Source organism: Saccharomycopsis crataegensis (genome assembly GCF_037102585.1).
Source record: "Saccharomycopsis crataegensis DNA, jcf7180000000075, whole genome shotgun sequence".
Classification (NCBI taxonomy): Eukaryota; Fungi; Ascomycota; class Saccharomycetes; order Ascoideales; family Saccharomycopsidaceae; genus Saccharomycopsis; species Saccharomycopsis crataegensis.
Genome location: NW_027043822.1, coordinates 213,387 through 236,766, shown reverse-complemented (window position 1 = coordinate 236,766; position 23,380 = coordinate 213,387). Strand labels below are relative to the sequence as shown.

Here is a 23,380-nt window from a genome sequence, read left to right as displayed (position 1 = left end):
TGTCAAAGGTGTTTTGAGTTGGGTTGTCTAAGGGCGGGATCACTGCATCCCACTGTGCCATGACGCAGTTGTTTCAAAACAGCCTGCACAGTGAAGAAAAATTTGTCACTTTTGCAACAATTATAAAACATACTAGCGTTCTCACAAATTATCTTTATTGCCACCGCTTCCCCTGAAGATTTATCGTCCTGGAGTCTATCTATTCATTTACTTCTTCCTGAAATCCATCTTTTGCACAGCTCTCCCAACCTCTTTTTCTTCTCCTGTCAACCATCGCCAAGCCCCCTCGGGAAAAAAAAAAAAAAGATACGCTGCCAAGCCCCTCCTACTGACAAAGGCCATCACACATATTAACACAAAATGACCATCATCCTTTCCAATGATAGTCCCCTGGTTATCGATCTCGAGGCCCAGGCAGCACCTCTGGAGAAACAACATCTCTGCCGGACCACCAAGGAGCATCATACTGACAAGCGTCGTTGGCATCAATCTCTCATCTATTACTTTATTATTGTGTTCTCAACCTTGGTGATTGTGATTATCCTTAATGTTTGTCTGGTGGTACTAAAGGTTCCTCAGGCCGCAAATGACCTGTCGCTGAAGATTGGTGAGTTGTTGGAATCGTCGTCCAGCGTTATTAACCCATCGTCGCAGTATATCGATAATAATGATTTCATCGCGGTATCATCACCATCCCAAATCAACACTGAAGAAAGTCCTTCATTTGTGAAAAAGAGTCTTCCTACCAAACCACATGCCATCCGCTTAGGAAACTCAGTTTATAATGATTTTAATGATTACTGATGGTCCATTATACCCATATAAACACTTTATAGATTACAGCTTTTTTCGGTTCTTTCAATTCGCATTTATACATTTTTATTTTATCATTTTTCGGTCTCATCATCTTTATAATAACCCTGCAATGGATAGTCTCTTAATAATAGTTTAATATATATATACATCTTAATAATTAGATACTACAAGCAGTATCTTGATAAATTATAGAATTTGGATTTGCGCTGAATTCTTGAACCTGCTAATTGTAAAAATGAAATGGAAGATTGAACGGAGGCGTGTTAAACAATAATCAAAAAGGTATTCTTCCAACTGTCGTGAAATCAAAATATAGCCATGAACATTGAAATACTATTAACTATTTCCTATAAGTATTCAACAAATCTGATCTATTAAAAGTACAATAATTTACATAGTTTGAGAGCCAGCTCCTTTCATATAGCTCTAATACACCACAAAATTAGGATCTACAACCTTGGCCCAACGGAACAACCCGCCGGCCACATCTTTCGCAGAAATCCCAAATTTATCCAGTAATATCTTTGTGGCAATTCTCGAATCATTGCCATATCGACAAATCACAAACACTTGGGAAGAAACTTTTAATTTCGGCACGATATTAGTGAGATCGTCTAAGGTATCGATCCTTTTGAGCCTTGCTAAAGGTAAATGAATAGAATGCGGCAAATGAACAATATTCCAGTGCTCCACCGGACGGACATCAATGACAATAATATTGTTATCATTATTGCCACACTCCTCACTTAAAGATTCCAATAGGGTGTCGTACTTGGATTTAAAACCTTCAATGCTCACCTGCTGAGTCTTATAATCAATGACATCATAGCGATCAATATTGGTGCCACAAAACTGAGAATAATTGATTTTCCCTGCTTCAATATCCTCTCTGGTAATTTTCTTTGCATCTCCACAAGATAAACAATCAGCCTTCCGGCCACGCATCTTAAATGTTCTTAGAGACTGTGAACCTTGCTCCAGGAATCCATTATACATTGTCATGAATGGTTTGAAATTATCTTGTGTATAATGATGAGTCAAAATCTTGAGACATTCCACCGCCATCATCGTCCCAATCAATCCAATACAAGGACCAATGACCCCTGCATCGCTACAGGCAGTGACGCTGTTTGGGGCAGGAGGGTTAGGGAAAAAGCAACGGTAGCATGGGCCATTTAAGTGGTTGAAAATAGATAATTGACCTTCGGTCCTGATTCCTGAACCCGAAACCAATGGCTTACCGGCCACCACACACGCATCATTGATCAAGTATCGCAGTTGCGGGGTGTCGGTACAATCTAGCACCACATCATAGTTTTCAACTATTGACCAGGAGTTCAAATTATTGAGTGGCTCATGGTATGTGGTAACCTGGCAAAACGGATTGATGTTCTTCATCGCCAATGCTGCAGATTGCACTTTTGGAAAATCAAGAGTTGTGGTAGAATGGATGATTTGACGATGTAAATTCGACATATCAACGGTGTCAGGATCGACTATTCCAATTTGACCAACCCCGGAGGCAGCCAAATACAATAGAGCTGGAGAACCAAGACCGCCGGCTCCCACCACCAACACTTTGGCGTTCTTGAGCAGGAGTTGTGCCTCTGTTGGAGATGACAGGTTTTCAACTAGTTGAGGAACTAGCAATTGACGTCCATATCTTCTGTATTCTAGAAGTGAAAGTTCCGAAGTTGTTGTTGATGAAGAAGTCGATGTTTTAGATGAAGTATCAAGGATGCTTTGTGAAGTAGATTGGGCTAATTTTTGTTTCAAGAGATTGTTCTCATTTCTGAGAGCCTGTAATTCCTGGGAGACTTCATGATCGATAGTCATATTAGCTATTATTTTGAAATCATAAAACAAAAATACTAGCAAAATGAGTACGAATCAGTGTTTGTGTTTATTGAAAAATTTAGTAGATGTCACTATGCATCTCATCTCCTAAAAAAATTTGAAAAAAAAAGAAAAAGTCTTTGTTGATTTGATCACGTGTTTATTTGGGCATGCATACAAGGTAGCACCACAACAATAGCAATGGAGTGGGTGAAAAATTGAAAAGACATATTATACCAATTATTTTCAGATAAAAAGCGAATCATTTGGAACCCTTTTAAAAAAAATACAAGATATGCCTTATGATGAAAATATAATAGGAGAGAGTGTTGGCACCACCACACCTGTGGTAGTTCTAGTTAAGGGTGTACCATCATCGACGGATGAATGAGGTATTGATCACTCACCTATTTAATATTGGTGTGATGTGACTCTAGAACTGCTGATTCTATTTATATTATGCTTTTATCTAAATTATAAATATCTTATAATAGTTACAGCCCTGACTCTGTATATGATACTCCTAAATGAGAATATTTATCTATTGGGATATCAAAAGCGCTTCCGCTTATTATGGAAGGAAAATTACTATTTGAGGATAATTTTATGAGTACCTTTTTAATATCACCAAATATGTAAGTAATTTTATATTTCAGTCTAATTCAATATGCAGACGAAACTAGCTATCCTGGTTAACATCTTACTATACGACAAATTACTGATCGCAACATCTGTTGCTTGTAATTAATGCTCGGTTTAATACCTCTGGTGGCACTGCAATGTAAAGTTACCGTGGATAATGGTCTACTCCATCAGATAGTAATTTTGGAAAAGAAAAAAAAAGTTCAGAGAATTTTTTGAGGTTTCAAGAACTTCCAGGAATTATATCAACATGGAAATATTATCTTATTGGGTGGAATGTGTAATAGTTTTGGTTACGTCTTTAGAACGGAACGTGATAGTTGATATATATTAAAGTAGAATAAAATAAAATAGTAGGTGAAATAAACCCTATTTATAGGTGAGAAAAGGAAGTGGGACAACAAGATGAAAAGAGTAAGAAGTAAATAAAGATGTCGGAGATAAAAAATACTAGAGAGACAGGGATTGGTGGAATAATGGAATGGAATGGAATTAATAAGAAGAGAAAAAAGTAGATCAGTACATAGATCATTACAGAATGATTGATAATTCCTATTACTTTGGTAAGTTATTTTGATTATCACGAGTACCTTGAAAGGTATGATTTGTATGTGAGATTTGATACCAGGCTTCCCAAAATATCTTTTACTACAAAATCTGGTAAACTAATATCTATTCAATATTGTAAAATTTGACTAGCTCAGATTAGAAAATAAAATTCAAAATAACGAAACATTGGAGTGTGGAAGGTTTCAGAAATATGAGAGACATTTTCTACTACATCTAGGCAATTGTCCAGTTGTGTAGTATTTATGGTGCTACTTATTATACACGCTCTCTATTAGAAATCTACAGCAAAACCTTCTGTATATAATATGAGAGTGAAAATGTAGATGTGTTTTTGCTGCACATATATCACAAAGCTTGTGCCAACTTTATTTTGGAAATAAGCGGTACCTGAGGAAAGCGGAGAGTATATATATGAAACTCTCAAAATACAGAGCAACTTGCGACATTGAGAAAGTTCTTCAAAATTACTTTCTGTTTTCTATTTTTTTTTTCTTTTTTTCATTTGTTGAAATGTAGCTCTAAGTACAGTGCAAGCTCCAATAGTTTGATTTTGTCTATCACTTAACTTAAGGGTACTTTTTGTGATTTTGTGCACTATGGTGGAGCAATGTTTTTCCGACAAGAAAAACGCCGGACACCTATGTACAATAATTACCTCTTCTGATAAAGGTGCGCTCTGTTGTCGCAAGTTCGAGATCCTACAATCAAGGGGTCTGTAGGTCATATACTAGGAACCAGATCATTAGATCTCTACTAATAAATATTATAGTCGTTGCTATCAAGATTATATTTACAGCCATTATTGGTTTAAGGTTGCTAGGTGTCGTGCTGTTTGTCCTTACTACTGTCCTTACTACTGTCCTTATATTTAACTTTATTATCTAAAGTGTTTGTCATTATACGTGAGTGCGTTTGTTTCGTCTTTATATATTAAAGTACTTTGTAGACCTGTAGAGTTCTAACATCATTTTTAGCTCTTAATTTTAGAATAGAACTGCTACAGTGCTACCGTGATAGTCAGTAAGTGTTGCTTGTTGAAGCTTCAACTTTCCTTATTAACAGGCTACCAAATTGGTGATCGAATTATTTCCAAATATGAGTGAGAGTCATCGATTTTTGTGGGTATTTTTGAAATTGCAGATAAAAAAGAACAGTTCATCTAATAACTTTGAGAACCACTATTGAAGTCCTTAATTAGGATAGGCTGTAATAAACTTCCAAAGACTTTGAGCTCCACGCTTATTACTTTAAGCCACATCAATTATCTTTTGGGTATGGGTACGACTGAAATACCTTGAAAAATTTGTAGTCAATAGATTATTACTCCAATATTTTACAATAGTAGCTCTAAGATATCACAACTTGCAAAAAACTTACGCAGTTGCAAGACAATAGTGCCCTCCTGACCTACAAGAGTGTCCGACTCTTGCATTCAATGGAATCATGTCCTGCGGAAAAAAAAAACAAAAAAAAAAAACAATATATTAGCATCTTTGAGTATTTGCTTTCATTAACGTTTTCAGAGTAGCTATCTTAGTAAGATCACTGGTTTGACTGGGCTCATAGACTTTCCGTGCTTACTGCCAATGGCAAGTCATTGAGAACGAATTTTACTCAAACTCAAAATGTTGGGCCATAAGTTGAAATGAACTCCAGATGACTGACTATTTGCCCTATTCAAGAAATTTTGAGGAGTTGGGCGTCTCAAATAATGCTTTGGTGTGGACAATAAAGGAATACTCGGCAATACACAATCTAAAAAATTATGTAACTCTGTTATTGTATGATGAACTTTGACAAGCACATAATTAGGAAATTCACATTTGAGGAGGATTTCCAAGAAGATTATGCTCAGGATTACCAACTATCAACGCTTTGAGTATCACCTATTAGAACTAAATCTTTGATTAATATGACATGGTTAGGGGAGCTCGGGGCTGTCTCGAACTTAAATAACTGACATTTATTGTCTTCAAGAAATGTATGAGTATTTGGAAGCTCACCACATTACATTAGATTTCATTTTCTTAAATTAAAGTATCATAGTTCATTGCTTAATGTCTCCGAAACATTGATACACGGAGAGAAAGTAATGCACTCCTTGTAATATTGATCAAAGTTATTTATCTTAGATAAATAAATGAATCCTTCCAAAATTGTGTTAGCCTGCGCGATAAGATTGAAATTCGAAAAGGTATCTAATAGATAGATACGATTATCTATACAAAAAGATTTTCTTTTATCAGCCAGCAAGAAAATGTGAGATGATAAGAAATCATATGCTGGTGCTACGGATACGCCATGTCAGAACTAATTAGAACCGTGGTGGTTGCTTATCAATAAAACTGAGACTTGACATGTAGATCTCCACAAGAAATGCCGCATCTGTCATAGTGGAGATGGACAGTTGGCATTGCAAAAATGAGGCATCTCACACGTGATAAGGTGTTGTTGTTATCCCAACGATCCGATATCCTGGACAACAAACTTACAGAAAACAGAACTTCTCAGACCTTCACAAATTACACGGAGATCTTACACTAATTGGGTATTGACTACAAGAGTTTATGAAATCTTTATCAGTGAAAAATACAAACACCCCTAGGTTAGCGACTTTCATCGAAAGGTAATAGGGACTCCAAAGTAGTCCTGCTATTTTTTTTTCTTGCTCTTTTTCAGAAGATGATTTGGTGTTTCTGAAAGATCATTACTCGCATATATCTGAAAAAAGGGCCTAAACTCTCTATCTGCAGCGGCGTCTCGATTGTCTACCATATCTGTTCTCAACATAATCTCCCCTCTGTTTTGATACCCTATGATAGCCACGAGAACAATAAGATTTGCAGTTATATATATATTAAACGAGATAACGACCGCGGTTTGTTGTTGTCTGGTTATCATTTATCTTTCTACCCATCCTCAGTCACATGATTATTAGCGACCCGATGAGGGAAAACAGTCCCAAAACTGAAAAAAATGCATATTGTTGCATTTCATTACATATTCTTGGATTGTGCATGCAACTAGCTTGCATGTACAGCTCTTGGCAACTCTCGGCAAATTGCACACTTTTTCTGGTGGTAAGCATTGGCAGCGATCCGTACCTCCGGGTAAATGGATTGGACCACAGGCATCTGGGGTGAACGGCTCAAAAAGAATATGCCAAATTGGTATGTGATGATTCAGACGACTGAGTCACACCACAAAATGTACCTCTCAAAAGATAAGAGATAAGGGTGATCTTCAGGGTTACCAATTCGTAACATTCAATACCTAGTGATAGAGGCAACACTATGGTATTGGTTATAATAGTAATTGTTAGGTATATAATTCCACGAATGCTCGATAATAAAAAAGGATTTCCGGGAAATCCACGGCAAAGAGATGTTTTTGGGGTAAAGAACCCTCCACTGATCACGTGCAACGCATGTGCAGGTGGAGCATTGTTGCAAAAAAGCAAAAAAAAAAAAAGAAACGAAAAAAAAAGCAAAAGTGATGCCGAATGATTTCTGTGAGACCTGTATCTCAATATCTAAAAGAAGTCTAGTTTTCTTTTTTTTTTTTTTCTTGTTTATTATACATGGTATTTTTTTTACTTTTGTACCAAGACTATTATACTTTTATCTCACCTTCAACTAACCTCGGCAGCAACTAGCCAACAAAGACATAATGTTGGACTTGGATGATAGCCACCGCTTCAGTACTATTGATGAGGACTCAATTTTGGATTTCTCACACGCCAGCCATGACGATTTCCAATCACCAGTACCATCCCCGTCCTTATCAGGGGTCGGTGGAGTTCATAGATTTTCAGCTCTCCCTTCTAAAAACTTGATAAATATAAATCAAAAGAGAGTCCCAAAGCTCTCTAAGCCTATCAATATAAAGAAAATTACTGTTGCAATTACCGCTCCTACTACTATTCATGCAACTACTGCCGCAGCTTCCACTAGCCCAGACGTGGTAGCAGCCAAAGTCGTATCAAAAAATAACCAAAACAAAACTCACAAATCTAATAGGAAACATAGAAATAGACATAGCTACCCAAATCCTAAATTAGTTTCTATCGCCGAAATCGACGAAGGAATCACGCGATTAGGATACGCACAATTTGAAGAAGATGATGAAGAAGAGGAAGATGACGACGAGATGAATTCAGAGTGCGAAGATCGTTCTTGTTTATCATCAAAGCTATTTGATTATAAGAAGATTAAGTCAAAAACTACCAACACGAAATTAAAATCAATTTCCACAAAATCTCAACTCTTTGGTGGGGCCCAAGGTGAAATGCTCAACCTATCTTCAATAAAGAAATGTCAACCAGTGGCTTGTGCAATTGATGATGATTTTCAATTTACTTTCAACTCTAATTTTACCGTGGATATCAATTCAAATATATATAATCCAGTTGATTACAACAGCAATAACAATAACTCATTTCAACCTGATTTAGCCTTCATGTCAGGAAATTTTAACATGATGAACAACACTATGAATAATGTCTCAGTATTGAATGGCGGCGCTCTTTCAAACTCCGTTGGCACCAACAATTTTGCTGGTTCAACTACTATTGACTTCAACAATTATAAAGACGACTTGTCCTCCCAGCAATATCTCTCCCACGATATCAATAATAATGCTGATTATGCTAATGGCGATGGTATTCACAATAATGCTTGTTTCAGTAACGTTTATAATGACCCATATTATTTGAATAAACAACAACAAACATCAAAACCAGAACAATCACTCCCATGCACAATGCCCCAATTCGATATGAACAATAATATGAATGTGAATATGAGTCTCGGGTTGGTATCAATCCCTTCTCATTCGCAATTCATGAATTCGGATCAACACCAGCAACCCCAAATGCAACATTTCAAGAACAATAGCATCAACAAGTCTATGCCAATAGACTGCCCTGGTTATGAAGAATATGATGATGAATTAGAACTTGAGGATGATGAAGATTACCTATCCTTTACTCCTAACAACTCACTTCCTTCTTCTCGCACGAAATCGATCGAATCTTTCGATAGATCTTCGCGAATGGCGCAAACATCATTAATAAACACCGGCATAAACTCAACATCCTCAAGTGAACACAGCACGCCAGTTTGCGACTCCAATATCACCTCTTCTACTACATCAATTATTATCCCAAGCAATGAGAGTAACGCCTGTGTTCAAATCAAGGAAGAAGAAACTTCCAGAATGGTGCCTTTGAGCGATGACTTAACCTGTGACTATCATCATGTCAGTTCTAGTGAGTCAATGTCTTTACCAAATGCCACTACTATTACCTCGATGAACAATCCAGAAACCTCTGATATTGAAAGACCTGGTCTCAAAAGAAAGAGACTGATGCCTGAAGAAATATGGGAAACACAAACTAATGGGTTAAGACGCAATTCGATGTCCAAGAGATCCAAAATCATACTTATGGGACCTTCTTTATCCACATCTGTTAATTCAAAAATGCCAACCGTGATTCAAAGGTCAATGGATGGAGCCACCGGAGAGGATTTCCAATATGATACTTTAGAATATACTGCTAATCAGGCAAGTTATGAACAGGCATATGGCGATGAAGGTGTGACGGTGGGCCTCAAGAATGATAGTTTTGTTGAACATGCTAAACCTTCCTTTGTTGCCAATAATCTGAAAACAGTGCAATTGAAGAAAAAATCGTCGATTCCTCCTGCTTTTGAATTCCAAGAACAAGTTCTTGATTTATCAATTTCTCCTGCTCTCGTTTCTCCTGTGACTGCCACGTCAATGGGCAAAAATGGTACTTCTTTTGAAGGGGTCATTGTTGATGGTATGAGATCTATGTCGCTGACTTTAAACGCAAATTCTGCTCAACTGATTGTGTGTTCCAACAGTAGCAATTCCAACCGGTCCACGGCTGCCGGCAAAATTTTTGATCTCAAGGCAACCGGTCGTCTCAACCGCAACTTCAAGACCATTCACTATCAGAACGGAGCCATCATGACCAAAACCAAACTCATAACTCCACCAAAGAAACCAGTCGTGGTTACTTTGTATGAATGTGCTGATTGTGGGGCCAAATTTAGAGTCAAGGGTTATCTTTCTCGTCACGCAAAAAGACATTCTAAATTGAAGGCTTTTAGTTGCCCTTTTTTCAAGGATAATGCCGAAACAGAGAAGCAAGACGCCGACATCAAAGAGGAAGACGAGGAAGAAAAGGACAAAAGTAGTGGCACCGATTCCGATAGCACCGATGCCTCTAGTGGAAAAGATATCTCAAACCATGGACACTTGCATTCCTTGCCTATTGGCTCCAAATGCCATCCGTCAGGGGGCTTCTCTCGACGTGACACTTACAAGACCCACCTTAAAGCCATTCATTTTATTTATCCTGCTGGCACAAAATCCACAGCTCGTAATGATGTGGCAGGCAGATGCGGAGGATGTTCTGACTGGTTCGTGAACAATAATGTCTGGTTAGAAGATCACATTGAAGGTGGAAAATGTGTTGCGTTGCAAGGAAGAGGAATGAGAGATATCAGACGGGGAAAGAATACCAATGGTAGTTCCAAAGTAGAATGATTATTCTTGATAGCAACATCTAACTGTTGAAAAACATGAATGAGTCTGTATTTTCATTCACTGATTTTTGTGGTTTTCTTTTTTTTTTTTTCTTTTTTTCATTCTTTTTATTATTTTTTTTTGTGGTTTAATTTTTTCTATGTTCGGTTTAGCTCTTCTTCTCCTTATCTCTTTCTATTCTACGTTTGACTGGTCTTAAATTCGATCAACAACACTCTTATTATTAGTTTATTATCAACTTATTATTCGGCGGGACTTTGATTATATTGTATGTTTTATTTTTATTTTTATTATTATTCTTGTATCGAGTTAATAACAATCAACAAGTAAACATTTAAAATATGGTTGTATTTACGTAACATAATATCAATTGATGGTGTAATTCAATATTTTCAAATTCATTCATCACTTGGCAATCACTACAGAAGCTTATTAAGAAATTAATGGAAATATTTGTAATTCTCATCTTTTTTTGTATCTGTTTCACATCGTCACCCCTGATGGTGTGTGCGAAAGAGAGAGAGAGAGAGAGAAAGAGAGAGAAAGAGAGAGAGAGGAGGGGAAGGGAGGTACTTCATCCTTAAAAATGGGAAGATCTTCACAAATATTGTAGTTTTAAATTTTCTGGTCGATTTTTTTTTTTTTTTTTTTTCTCTCTCTCTTTTGTTTAAGGAGGCGAGTCTGCTTCACCAGCACAACAACACTATTTGTTTCTGGTATCCCGTCCAAAGCCTGGATATGGGGTACCACGACAAAAATAACTCTTGTCAAAATCATTTTGATTTTTTTTTTTGAGATTTCTAAGTTTCTTGTCTCGTTAAGTTTTGCGATGCCTTGTCTTGATAACATAAAATCACGAATGTCAGCAACAATCTTTATATATTTCTAGATAGCTAGTTCTTGTTATAATTCCCTGAGAGAAATCTTTGGATGTCAATTATAAACAATTGAAAAGAAAGGACTGGAATACGCTTTTTAAAATGTGTGGTTCAGGGGTTGGATTAGTTCATGTTCTTTCTTCAAAGACGTGACTAGGTGGGATCTTTCTTTTGATATTTAGTAAACTAACTGATTTACGAAATACCACTTCTAGATGGTTACTAATATCAGCTAACTCTACCAGGCTTCCTTTGCATCGATTCTACCTTATCTTTTGCTGTCTATTATCCATATCACTGTTATTTCTAGTTGTTTGAAGCATAACCAATATATATTTGCTTTGTTCTGGCGGTAGTTTCTCCTAATCAACGTTGCTTTGTAAATGATGTTAAAGATAATTTGATGGCTGATAAATAGAAAACTATTAACCTTAGACGAAAACAACCAACAGAACGCATTATTGCTTATTGATCCCGAATCTGCTCATTGATTTTGCAACTTCATTTCATCATTATCGCGGACTTCATGTTGTACGCACAAAAAATAAACATAGGGAAAAAAAAAAAATAAAAAAAGTTTGGAGACTTTTCAACCATACACACAAACAGAAAAGTAAATAACGGGCGATAAGAGGAACACTTCCTTGTAGTGATTGAATAAGAGATAAAAAGGACCGGACACAGAGCTTATAGTGGATTGAAACCTGAGTGGAATTGTGGAGAAGTTACCTTTCATTATAACCACCAGCTAATATTTTAATTACATCATTGGAACATTGGTTTGGTCCACTATTTTCAATTTTCTTATTATAATTACCAGCAAACAGTATTGGAAATCCAGACTTTCAATGAATGTTTTTTTTTCGGTCATCAATAAAACATTAGGAGCAAACTATGACCCATTCAAAACCGAAAATCAGCCCACTACTCTCAATAAAAAGCATTTATGGGGCTTCAGTTGTTAGTAGTTCATCTTTCTGTATTTCATTGAAGAAGTGCTCAACATCATCACAATCAATTATTCAAGAAAATGACTGCATGAAAGCTGATGGGCCCAATGCCTACGCCAATTTGGTTTGCTACACAGCGAGTGGAGGTGTGGTGGTCTGTGACGTGAGTTTACACGATTTAGTTGTGCAATCTCAGCGATTCTTTTGTGCAAATTTCCAGTCTCATTCGTTGCTATCAAATATCTCTGCTTCATCATCATCATCAAATTCTTCTTTAAAAACAGACAAATTTGGCTTTCCAATTTTAACTGACCCTTTAGAAATCAACTCCACTAGTAACAATGGAGCAGGAAACTCGAGAATTGATGAAATAATGAACTCCAATTCACATACTCTGAATATGTCATCTATCAACAATAATAGTGGTGTCATTACGGACAGCGGTCTTGGTCAATTGTCTAATAGTACCCCTAACAATAGCGGAGCGCTGCATACACTGCTTCGGATCAAAGTGAGAACCATCTCTTGCGTGTCAATTTCTAGTAACCAAAAATTATTAGCAGTTGGCGAAACTGGTTACCAACCTCGAATATTACTATATTCTCTCGCTCCTGACGCCTCTGGTAGGCCATTGGCATCTATTTCCGAGCATACTTTTGGAATCAACTCAATAACTTTTTCTCCAAATGGGAAATATTTGGCATCATTGGGAGTATCTAATGATGGATATCTCAATGTCTGGAAAATAAATAACGGTGCTAATTTCGGAGTTACATTAATTGGGTCTAATAAATGCACCTCGATTGTCAATAACATGATTTGGCTAAATGATACCATTTTCACTTTTGGGTTAAGGCATTTAAAGGCATGGAAATTGGATTTAAATAGCAGTTTGATAAACCTGAAAACTTTAAACGTCATCAGGGGGAAAAATGTGGTACTTGCAGAATTATTAAGTGAAAATTTCACAGAGCTAAAATTGGTTAGAAATCAAAAATCTGGAGAATCAAAAATTTTAGTGCTCACCGAATCAGGAATTTTGTGTAGCATTGAGCTGGAAGCGTTAAATATAACTCCATTGATGAAGTTTAAGAATAAAATTTCAACTTTTTACGTTGATGATTTTCAGGATTTATTATGGTATGAAGAATTGAAAATCAATGAGGGAAATACATCAAGCAACTGCCTAAAGTCTGTAAAGCTTTCGGAATTATTCGAGATGAAATTTAGCTTGGATCATGATGACTTTACGAGAAACTCATTAGTAGCGATTCTGAGTAACAATGGGAAAAAAATCACAAAACCATCCAGTGAAGTTTTATCTATTGTCAAAGCTGGTGACGATAAATTATTCTATGTCAGCCAAGATGAAATAAATATTTACTGCCAATCTTCTAAAACCTCCACCAATTTAATTGAGCCGGTTTTCAAGTACATTTCTGGTGTGAAAAAGATTTCGAGTGCCAATTCCTTATTGCTTTGGTCTGAGAACGGCGATTTGGCACAAATCGGATATCCTGGGTCGACAGAGAATAATAAAGGAATTGACCCCAATAAATTACAAATCCACAGCAAACAAAAATTTAATTTAGTGGACTCCATGAATGATTCTATTGATAATAAATTGACCTCTATTTGCATCACCAGAGAGAACGAGTTGGTGGTTGGTGACAGGTTGGGATTTTTTCTTGTTAAGAACTTAAAGTCGAACAAGTATAGTTATTATGTTAAAGCCCATGAATCTTCAATCAATGATATAATAGAACTCACAGTAGGTGACTTCATCTTCATTGTCACTGCAAGCAGGGATAGGACGTTGCAAGTTTTCTATAAGAAAAAGTATTCCAGTGACAAAGAGAATAATAATAATAGTAATCAAACAGCTGATGGTATAGAGATTTCGCATGATTCTCAGAAGTGGGATCTTTTACAAACTTTAACGATTCATAAGGCTAATATTATACAAGTTCTTAATCATGGCAATAAGTTGCTTGTTTGTTCTGCCGATAGGTCCCTATCAGTTCATAGTATCGAGATTGATGATGATGATGATGAGCCTTATGTCACTTGTGATAAGATCTTAGGAATTAAAGGTACCCCCATTAAAATGAATATCGTTTCTTCGAACTCATTGAAAAATGCTCAAGAATTGGTGATTTCAACAAATGATAAACAGCTACTGGTTTACAACCTACCGAATTTAGAATTAAAGAGATCTTTGAAGCTTTATTGTGGTTTGAATAAGAGCTTATTGGTTGACAATTTTGCTGTCATGAAGGATGTGGATTTGATTGCCTGCAGCTGCTCTGATAAAAGTATCAGAGTTTTCAATTACTCGACTGGAAAACTAATAACTACAGACTGGCCTCATTCAGGATTGATTGTGGGACTTGAAGTGTATGATAATAAGTTATGTGCAGATGGAGTGACAGACTCATCAGAAATTACAAAGAATATAATATCTTTAAGTAATGATGGGTGTATCTTTATTTGGGAGCTTAAGTTCCCTAAAGATTACGATACAGATTCCATCCATGGAGACTCGATGCTATCATTAGTTGATTTTGAAGGAGATCATAAGAAAGCTACCAAGAAAAAATCATTAATGGTCATTCCCAAAGTGCAAAGAAAAATTGTGAAATCAAAATCTGTATCAAACATGAGGCATAATTCTTCAAGTGTTAACGATTCATTGACTTTAAAAAGCAGGTCAATTAATATTGATAGACGGACTAAAAGTGGTGCTATAAACTTGAATTCACTAAAAGCCAATGTCAATAATGCGAGCGGCAGTTTGTTTTTGAAACCTAAAGTCTCGTTGCCTTCATCTAGACTGGTATCAAATGATCCACCCCGCACCAATAAACAAACTACAACTTTTTCTAAGGCTTCTTATTCAAAGCGAGAGACTTCAATTGGTCAAAAGCCAAAAGTTTCGAGCAACTATGCTTCTAGATCTACCACGATGAAGAGGGCTACCGCAAAAGGTGTTTCGCAATCAACTATTAGTAGCGATAAATCAGAAGATGATTCAAACTCCATTGAAGATTTGTTATCGTCACTTGGTACGCTCAGAGAAAAATTGAAGAATGGAGCTTTTGTTTCCAACAATTTTGAAAATTTGAAATTGTTGAGACAAGAATTGGACTTGACTCAAAAAGATCTTGATGCGAAAGGCGAGTTTGAAGAGAAATTTTCAGATTCTCTTCCCATAAAACATGAGTTTATGAGGTCGTTGTTGGAGAATTATAGTGATGAATTGGTTAATATGGTGAAAAGAAAGCTATAAATGAACAATACGATAGACAAATGATACATTTGTTAAGAATTACTGTGGTGATTTTGCAAAAATTACTCTCTTATTTTTTTTTTTTTTTCTTTTTTTAATTCTTTCTTGTTTATTTTATCCTTAACTGTCCTTGGCTGGCCAAATTTAACTATTACCTTATATATTTGTATTTTTTGAATCTTTGTAATAATTACCATCAAACTAATCAACATGTTTGGAAAATTTAGAAATGATGAATTCATGCATTTGGTGTTTGTAGCATACCCATGAGAGAAAAGAAAATAACAGTAGAAAGAAGTAAGTCTATGTAAAGTAATGGAATAACAAGCAAATAGTGAAAAAAATTTTAATAAATAAAAATAAATAAATAAATAATAAAGATAAAAGAAAGGAATCACCCAATATAATATAATCATGAAGAAGGAACAAAAAACCAAATTTCCATGCCGGCTTTATTTCCCTCCTCATTCGTTCATGTTTTTCTATTTTTCAAACTCTTTGTTCATGATTTTGGAGAGGCAACTCTATCAACCACCCTGAAAATACTAATGGAAAAAGTGAACACCCACATCACTAAAGTGAAAAATAAAAATGCCGACAATGCTCTCTGCTTATCACAAATTGTCAGAACTTTCGTCACCACCAGATCTGAATATGCCACAGTAGTCAATTTAGAGTCATTTTCGCGGGGAGATAAATCACTTACTGATCCTTTGTCGTCGACACAAACCCAACGATCATCATAAAGGGTATTATACGCCAAAGATAAGTTTGCGGCACTAAAGATAATAAACAACAAATCCAATAGGATCAATTTAAGCTTTCCCATGGGATCCCTTAGACCGACGGGTTTACCATTGTATTCATCATAAGCAACGTAAATCAAGTACACTGACGCCACAGATTGTACGACAATCGCCATGATGGTACTTGGTTGTTGCTGGATGATATCATTGTGCTCTTGACTGTTTTTATAAATCGACACCGCAAGCCCAAGAGCAACGACACAAAGCACTAACATTATAGACCTAAGTGCGACTAATAAGTAAGGATTGAATAAAAACATTTGTTTGAACCACGGTTTCCATCTAGTTCGTTGCTCGGTGGACATCCAGTATTTTGCCGACGAGCGAATCTTCGGAGAATAGTCATTATTTCCTCTACCCAAATGATGTTTCTTATTGTCTGTTTCACCGTCCTTTGATTTGGAAAAGTTAAACCAATTGGTAAACCCAGCATTGGCAAACCCTTCAGAATTACCATTAATGGCATAAACGTCCTGGTTCAAGACTTTTCTCAATCTTTCATCGCCTTCCCAAGGGCCTGATAAGTCTGGTAATTTGTATTCACTAGCACTACTATCTTCGAAAATACTTGAGCTCGGTAAATTAACCAGGTCTTTTTCGTCAATGTTGGCAAGCAGTTTGCTAGTACCTGGTTGCTTGGATGGTGGTTCATCATTGTTGTGACGACCATCGCCTCGATAATCCAAAGAAATGATTTTATTTTTCACCAAATTTGAAGATTTGGACTCAATAGTATCAAGAAATTGATTCCAATTATTGTTAATCGACGACAAAAACAAATCATTCTGGTTATTACTAGTGTTGTTCAAAGTTGATAAATCCACCTCATTGTTACCCACATAGTTTCTATAATCACCTCCTTGAGATTCAGTGTTTTGGGATTGTTGCAGAAATTGTGCCTTCCCAACACTATCAAGGACATATGGAGGAATGACGGTTGCTTCAAGGTTATATACGTTTAATCTATCAAGGTTCTCGCTGTGGGGAACATTGACAATAACTTGAGAATCTGAAGGTGGCAATTGTGGAGCTGTTTGGAAAATATTATTAGACACAATCCCATTTTTGGGTGATTTCTGGAATTGATCCAGCCGTTTGTTGTGTTGAGAAGGCTCCTTGCTATTATTATCACTTGACATGTTTTGATGATGGGGTAAACTTGCAATTTTGCAAATGGAGAAAGAGGTGATTGATATTTAAATCAAATCCAATGGTTATCAAAATATTGGGGCAATTTCGAAAGCTAAATTTTCTTTCCTTTTTTTGTTTTTTTTTAATAGGTGAGAAGCCTCAGTTGACTCTTGCCTTCTGCTGTTGTTTATTTCTTTATCGGCAACTTAATAATAGAACGCAATAATTGCTTCCAAAAGGAATCAAAGCAGCGACAAATGAATAAGAAATAGAGATGGAGGTTGAAAAATATTATGAGTATTGAAGCGATGACAGAATAATCAACAAGAAAAAGTTGTCCGAGGAATTGATATTATATTTATAGTTACATTGACAGGGTTCCACAAGCCAGAAATATTTTTGTGATTTTCGTGCCTTCTTTTCTATTTTGGCTTTGCCGTGCGGTGCGCTGAGGAATGGATCTACAACATATTACAACAAGTTTATTGACAACAAACGATAAATAATTAAAATTCAAGCATACCAGAGAATAAAACAACAGTGAAAAGAAAATCAAAAACTTGCCGACCGCAATTAACAGCAAAACGACCATCCCAAAAATAAATAAAATAGAAACAAACACTAACATAAAAAAAAAGGTAACACAAATACGCTCCATAATAAGAAAAATAGCTAACCGTAGAATATAATAAACACTATAGCCAGCACAGGCAAATAGTGGAAAAATTTTCATCTGTAGCTACTCAAAACGCTTTCATCATCTTCAAAATCACTGATACCACCAACAGTACTCAAAGAAGTCATATGGATAAGACGATTGAATGTTGGATTGGAATTGTTGAATACTGGAGGCGCTGGCTGCTGCTGTTGCTGAACAAAAGATGGTGAAGTAGTAGGATTCGCTGCAATTCCAAGACCTGAAGTTGAGCCTAATGATGCAGCAGATTGAACAAAATGGTCATACTCATTTTCATCAAGCAGTACTCTACTAACTTTTAAAGGCGAACCTGTCACACTAGCTGCGTTATGAGGAGACTGGTGATTTTGTGTTGGTTTTTTCAACTCGTTATCGTCAACAATGATATTCTGGTGATCTCTTGAAGGAGTCATGATCATACTAATATTACTAAGACTATTATTATGAGAGTGGGTTAAAAGGTCTTCTCTGTTGGATGAAGTAGCTAATGTATTCAAAGCATACATCGAGCTGGTGAGGGCATTTCTTTTGAAAAATTGTTGTGGATTAAGCTTATGTGTGTGAGATTTTGGTCTCAATAAATTGATTTTCTCAGAAAGTGTGATAGGAGGTTCATTAGGCAAATTTGACGATAGCTTATTAGAAAAATGATTATTTGTTGAAGAGATAATATTCTGCGAATATTGATTCTGAGATGATGATTGCGAAAGATTGGAAATGTTAGTATTGCTCTTATTATTAAAAGAGTTCACCCTGGATAAAGTGTTGTTGTTATTGCCATTCTTGTTTCTGTGCTTATGAATTAATGAGCTGAATGTAGCAGGATTACCATGATTGTTGGTCAAAGAACTGGTGTCACTACTATTAGTGTTATTAAAAGCCAAATCATTTTTTGTCAAAGGTGAGCCATTAATTCTGAGCTTTCTAACGCTACTTTCGTTAATATTCAAAATCTTATTATTATTATTTGTAGTTGTGAAATGATTATGAGTATGTGAGCTTTGAGGAGAATTTGCGGCAGTAGCGGCAACGCTCACAGAAGGCTGTTTTTTCACATCATTATTGTTATTGCTTTCAATATCACTGGTGGTCAGCTCATCATCTGACAAAGTACCAATTGTGTCGAGGAAAACTTGGGGTGGAGTGGCAACGCTTTTGACACCAATCATAGAATTGGTATCATCTTCCTGGTCTTTCTCTTCGTCTTGGCCAGTAAATATAATGGCTGGGTGGTCAGAAAGCATTCTGTTTTCATTTCCTATACCAGACATGAGCTCGTAGTCTGCAGCATTATCATCATCAACGTCATCATCATACACCATTGGGTTATCGGTATCGGTGTCTGAAGTTATTCCCACGCCTTCATCATTAGTTCTATCAATGGGTGTTTGGTGACTGCTCGATTTGGTTGTCGAATTCAATCTTGAAGAAATTGATTCTGGGTCACCAAATTTATAGGAAGGTAACAATCCTGCTTGGCTTTGAGGAGAAATGGGTGATAAAGAAAGCTTATGAATGCTTTGGGTATTGTTGTTGATGTTGTTGTTGTTATTATTATTATTATTATTATGATGATGTCTTTTTAATGGCTTCCCTTCTACCCCATCTTTGGCAGCTGTGACAGAAATTCCTGAATTGGTTGAGCATCTGGAAAGTGGTCTTGAAGGCCAATCACCATAAATCCCTGAGCCCCCAAATCTGTCTAATTTCTGGGCAGCATGATTGGTATTTTCAATTGTGCCACCAGCGGTTAGTCTAGGATTGTTGTTCAAGGGGCAATTATTGATAGTCAATGAGTCCAAGTTTTCTGAAGAGGCAATTGATGCTGCGGTTGACGATACGAATTTCTGTTTATCGGCAACAGCGCCTCTAATGATACTGGAGAGTCCAGCAGTTTTCGAGGGCACAGCGCCAGTTTCGATGGCAGAGTTAATGTTGAACAACGACAAATTATCGATATTTTGAGGGTCATCGGGGTCTCCCTTTTCGGGGCTCACCAGGAAGTGGGATTCCACTGGCGAAGACATTGCTGTCGAGAAGCTCTGGGCATCAAATTGCTTCAGGGACATTTGTTAAATAGACAGCGCTGATGGATTGTTGATGATGAGTATGGGCTTCCTTGTCTGATGTGATTAATTTTTTTTTTTTTTTTGGTTTTTCTTTTATGTCAGCTTTTTTTTTTTTTACCTATCGCCGTTTTCCCTCTAAGAATAACACAGAATTTATGGTACCGTCAACGATAATTATTGTGTATATTGGACTATGAGCAATATCACGAATATTATCAAACAAAAGAAGTTATCTCGTTCGATTATTAAACCAACTTTCCTTTCTCAATCATTCTGACAGCCATTTTTGAATTTTGGCACATCATCGGAGCGTAACCAGCCATCTCATCGCCTCTTTTTTTTCGCTTTCAATTTCTTGCCAATTGCTGCTGCTAAAGCCATCACGATAACATTATCAACCAACCATCATTATTCATTCATCCATGCCAACTAATCATCATCTAAAGGCCAACCTGCACCAAAGGAGACACACTTTCCTGGACATATTCAACAATGACGAGGCACAAATAACAGTGGGACCCTCCGGAGTGGCCGATGAAGACCCTGTGAATTATGGCATCATTGATCAGCGAGTCTTTACCAGGCAAAAGAAAGCTACCAGAAAAAGAAAAAAATCTGCAGAAAAGTACAAGCCCCCTGTCAATATTAGTGCAGGAAAAGCTTCCAATTTTGCCGATAACTGGCTCAATGATGAACAAGGGATGCTCAATGCAAGCCCAACCAATATGTCTCCCTCGTACATGTATATGCCATATTCAGATACAAATAATGACTCCAATCCTAGCCCCGCACCCAAGAAATACAGCAGTTTTAGTTTCCAAGCCAAAAGAGGGAGTACGTTTGGTAGTGGGTTTCCTGCAAACTACGACTATATCAATAATCGCAGACCCAGCGCAAGTGTCGAAGATAATTTGGATGATTTATTTGATAGTGATTATGAATTTGAAGGCTCTCAGCCATCGACAAAGAACTACAATGATAATGATAACTCTTCAATTGATGATGTGTGTCTTCCAATTGATCAATCTGATGACGATGAACAGCGACAAGGACCAAAGATATGGCCTGATTTGAGAGTTCTACAAGAATATTATGATGAAGAGGTTTCCGAATTGAAAATTATTGATGAAAGCAATTCGAGGGAAGCCCATAATGCTTTTTTTTCAAATAACAATGTCAGTGGCACTTCACCGACAGACTATAGGAGTGACAGTATGGTTGTGGGATTCCAGAACCCTATTATCAGTAAGGTTGATGAACTGCAGCCGTTTTTGAAGCATCACCATGTGGATGAGACGGAGGGATTGGATGGTCGTCTTAGAGCACCAAGAATCAATCCATGGGATACTACAGGTCATCCTAGTAACTTGAGAAACTCACCAAATCGTGGCATGCCAGGGCTTGCTGAACAATTTCGTTTTGCTTACTTCAGAGAAGATTTGGATACCACTATTCATGCTTCTACAATTTCTGGAATTTTGCAACCAGGGCAAACATTTGCTGATTTGTTTGTTAGGTCACAGTATTCCAAGAAAAAAAACCCTAGTGGATCTTCGGTGCTATTAAATGAGGTGGGCAAAAATATTTCAACTGGGATGTCGGCAGCAAACACCAGAGGTAATACCCCAGTTCCACCAGAGGTGGATGAATCTCAAAAGATTGTTTTTTGGTTAGATGTACTAAACCCCACTGATGATGAAATGAAGGTTATTAGTAAATCTTTTGGAATCCATCCCTTGACCACCGAGGATATCATGTTGGGAGAAACTCGAGAAAAAGTAGAGCTATTCAACGAGTATTATTTCATTTGTTTCAGATCGTTCGATATTGTTCATGAAAAAATGAAGATTAAGGTTCATAAAGAACTCACAAATGCCGAAGAATTTGAAGACGATGATAATTTACCTTTCTTGAAAAAAATTACAAACATGGTTAACAAAAAGCTATTCGGGGCTACTGATGATCAATTTCGCCGAAGATTAGAGTCCACATTCTCAAAAGATGCCGTTGATATGTTGAGAAAAAAGCAATTCAAAAATAGCTCGAAGTTTAATGAATTACGCCCTTTGAATATTTATATTGTGGTTTTCAAGGATGGGTTGTTGACGTTCCATTTTGCCCCAACACCTCACCCAGTAAATGTCAGAAGACGTTGTCGTTTACTCAAAGAATATCTTACTGTTTCCACCGATTGGATAGCATATGCGTTAATTGACGATATCACTGATGCATTTGGTCCAATGATTGAACTAGTTGAAGTGGAAGTGGCAGCAATTGAAGACGAAATTATCAAGATGCAAAGCGCAGAAGATGACTCCGATTATGACTCCGATTATTCAGATGTTGAAGATTCGAAGCCCGAGAACTCTCAATCTCATGATAACCGATCAATCGTCACTAAAAACTCGTCTATATCATCAACAAGCACAACTAGCACATCGTCAACGTCGTCTACCATCCGCTGGCAACGGAAGAATGATATGTTGCGCCGAATTGGTGAGGCAAGAAAGAAAGTCATGTCGTTACTGAGACTTTTGTCATCTAAAGCCGATGTTATCAAAGGCTTTTCTAAAAAGTGTAATGAATCGTTTGTGAACATGTCACCAAGCTCAGAAATCGGAATGTACTTAGGTGATATTCAGGACCATATTATCACCATGGTCCAAAGCTTGAATCACTGTGAGAAACTTCTTGCCAGGTCACATTCGAATTATTTGGCACAGATTAACATCGATATGACGAAAGTCAATAATGATATGAATGATGTTTTGGGCAAACTTACGATGCTTGGTACAATAGTATTACCTTTGAATGTTTGTACTGGTCTTTGGGGGATGAATGTTATTGTTCCTGGCCAAGAACATGACGGCTTGGTTTGGTTCAACTCGATAACCATGGGGATGGTGTTGTTTGCTTTGGTCATGTATATTGTTGCTAGAAGGATCGGGGTGGCATGATTCATTTAAATGATATGGATTTCTGGTTGTTATGTTTTCTGGGGTATATTTTCATCAATATATTATTATACATTTCACACATATATAACCTATTGCTATAATTGTTATAATTGTTGTAATTGTTACTGTAATTATTAGTATGTATGTGTGTTGTTTCCCACAT

The 23,380-nt window shown here is 36.7% G+C and overlaps 7 protein-coding genes across 7 annotated transcripts; 4 read left to right on the top strand and 3 right to left on the bottom strand. All coding sequences in view use genetic code 12, as the record gives it.

Moving 5' to 3' along the window:
• Positions 1 to 360: 360 nt before the first annotated feature.
• On the top strand, positions 361 to 804 carry DASC09_022680 (uncharacterized protein; the record flags this gene model as incomplete). Its single annotated transcript, XM_064995871.1, has 1 exon — positions 361 to 804. One exon carries the CDS (start codon positions 361 to 363, stop codon positions 802 to 804), a length of 444 nt encoding a protein of 147 aa, XP_064851943.1.
• A 438-nt stretch (positions 805 to 1,242) lies between these two features.
• UBA4 (Uba4p) lies at positions 1,243 to 2,652 on the bottom strand (the record flags this gene model as incomplete). The annotated part of the gene is made up of 1 exon (XM_064995870.1): positions 1,243 to 2,652. One exon carries the CDS (start codon positions 2,650 to 2,652, stop codon positions 1,243 to 1,245), a length of 1,410 nt encoding a protein of 469 aa, XP_064851942.1.
• Positions 2,653 to 7,533: 4,881 nt separating this feature from the next.
• DASC09_022660 (uncharacterized protein) lies at positions 7,534 to 10,440 on the top strand (the record flags this gene model as incomplete). The annotated part of the gene is made up of 1 exon (XM_064995869.1): positions 7,534 to 10,440. The coding sequence occupies one exon, from the start codon at positions 7,534 to 7,536 to the stop codon at positions 10,438 to 10,440; it is 2,907 nt and encodes a 968-aa protein (XP_064851941.1).
• Positions 10,441 to 12,212: 1,772 nt separating this feature from the next.
• Positions 12,213 to 15,557, top strand: DASC09_022650 (WD40 repeat domain-containing protein; the record flags this gene model as incomplete). Its single annotated transcript, XM_064995868.1, has 1 exon — positions 12,213 to 15,557. The coding sequence occupies one exon, from the start codon at positions 12,213 to 12,215 to the stop codon at positions 15,555 to 15,557; it is 3,345 nt and encodes a 1,114-aa protein (XP_064851940.1).
• A 502-nt stretch (positions 15,558 to 16,059) lies between these two features.
• On the bottom strand, positions 16,060 to 17,502 carry SRF1 (phospholipase D regulator; the record flags this gene model as incomplete). Its single annotated transcript, XM_064995867.1, has 1 exon — positions 16,060 to 17,502. One exon carries the CDS (start codon positions 17,500 to 17,502, stop codon positions 16,060 to 16,062), a length of 1,443 nt encoding a protein of 480 aa, XP_064851939.1.
• A 721-nt stretch (positions 17,503 to 18,223) lies between these two features.
• On the bottom strand, positions 18,224 to 20,260 carry DASC09_022630 (uncharacterized protein; the record flags this gene model as incomplete). Its single annotated transcript, XM_064995866.1, has 1 exon — positions 18,224 to 20,260. The coding sequence occupies one exon, from the start codon at positions 20,258 to 20,260 to the stop codon at positions 18,224 to 18,226; it is 2,037 nt and encodes a 678-aa protein (XP_064851938.1).
• Positions 20,261 to 20,682: 422 nt separating this feature from the next.
• On the top strand, positions 20,683 to 23,217 carry DASC09_022620 (magnesium transporter CorA family protein; the record flags this gene model as incomplete). The annotated part of the gene is made up of 1 exon (XM_064995865.1): positions 20,683 to 23,217. One exon carries the CDS (start codon positions 20,683 to 20,685, stop codon positions 23,215 to 23,217), a length of 2,535 nt encoding a protein of 844 aa, XP_064851937.1.
• Between the last annotated feature and the right edge of the window lie 163 nt (positions 23,218 to 23,380).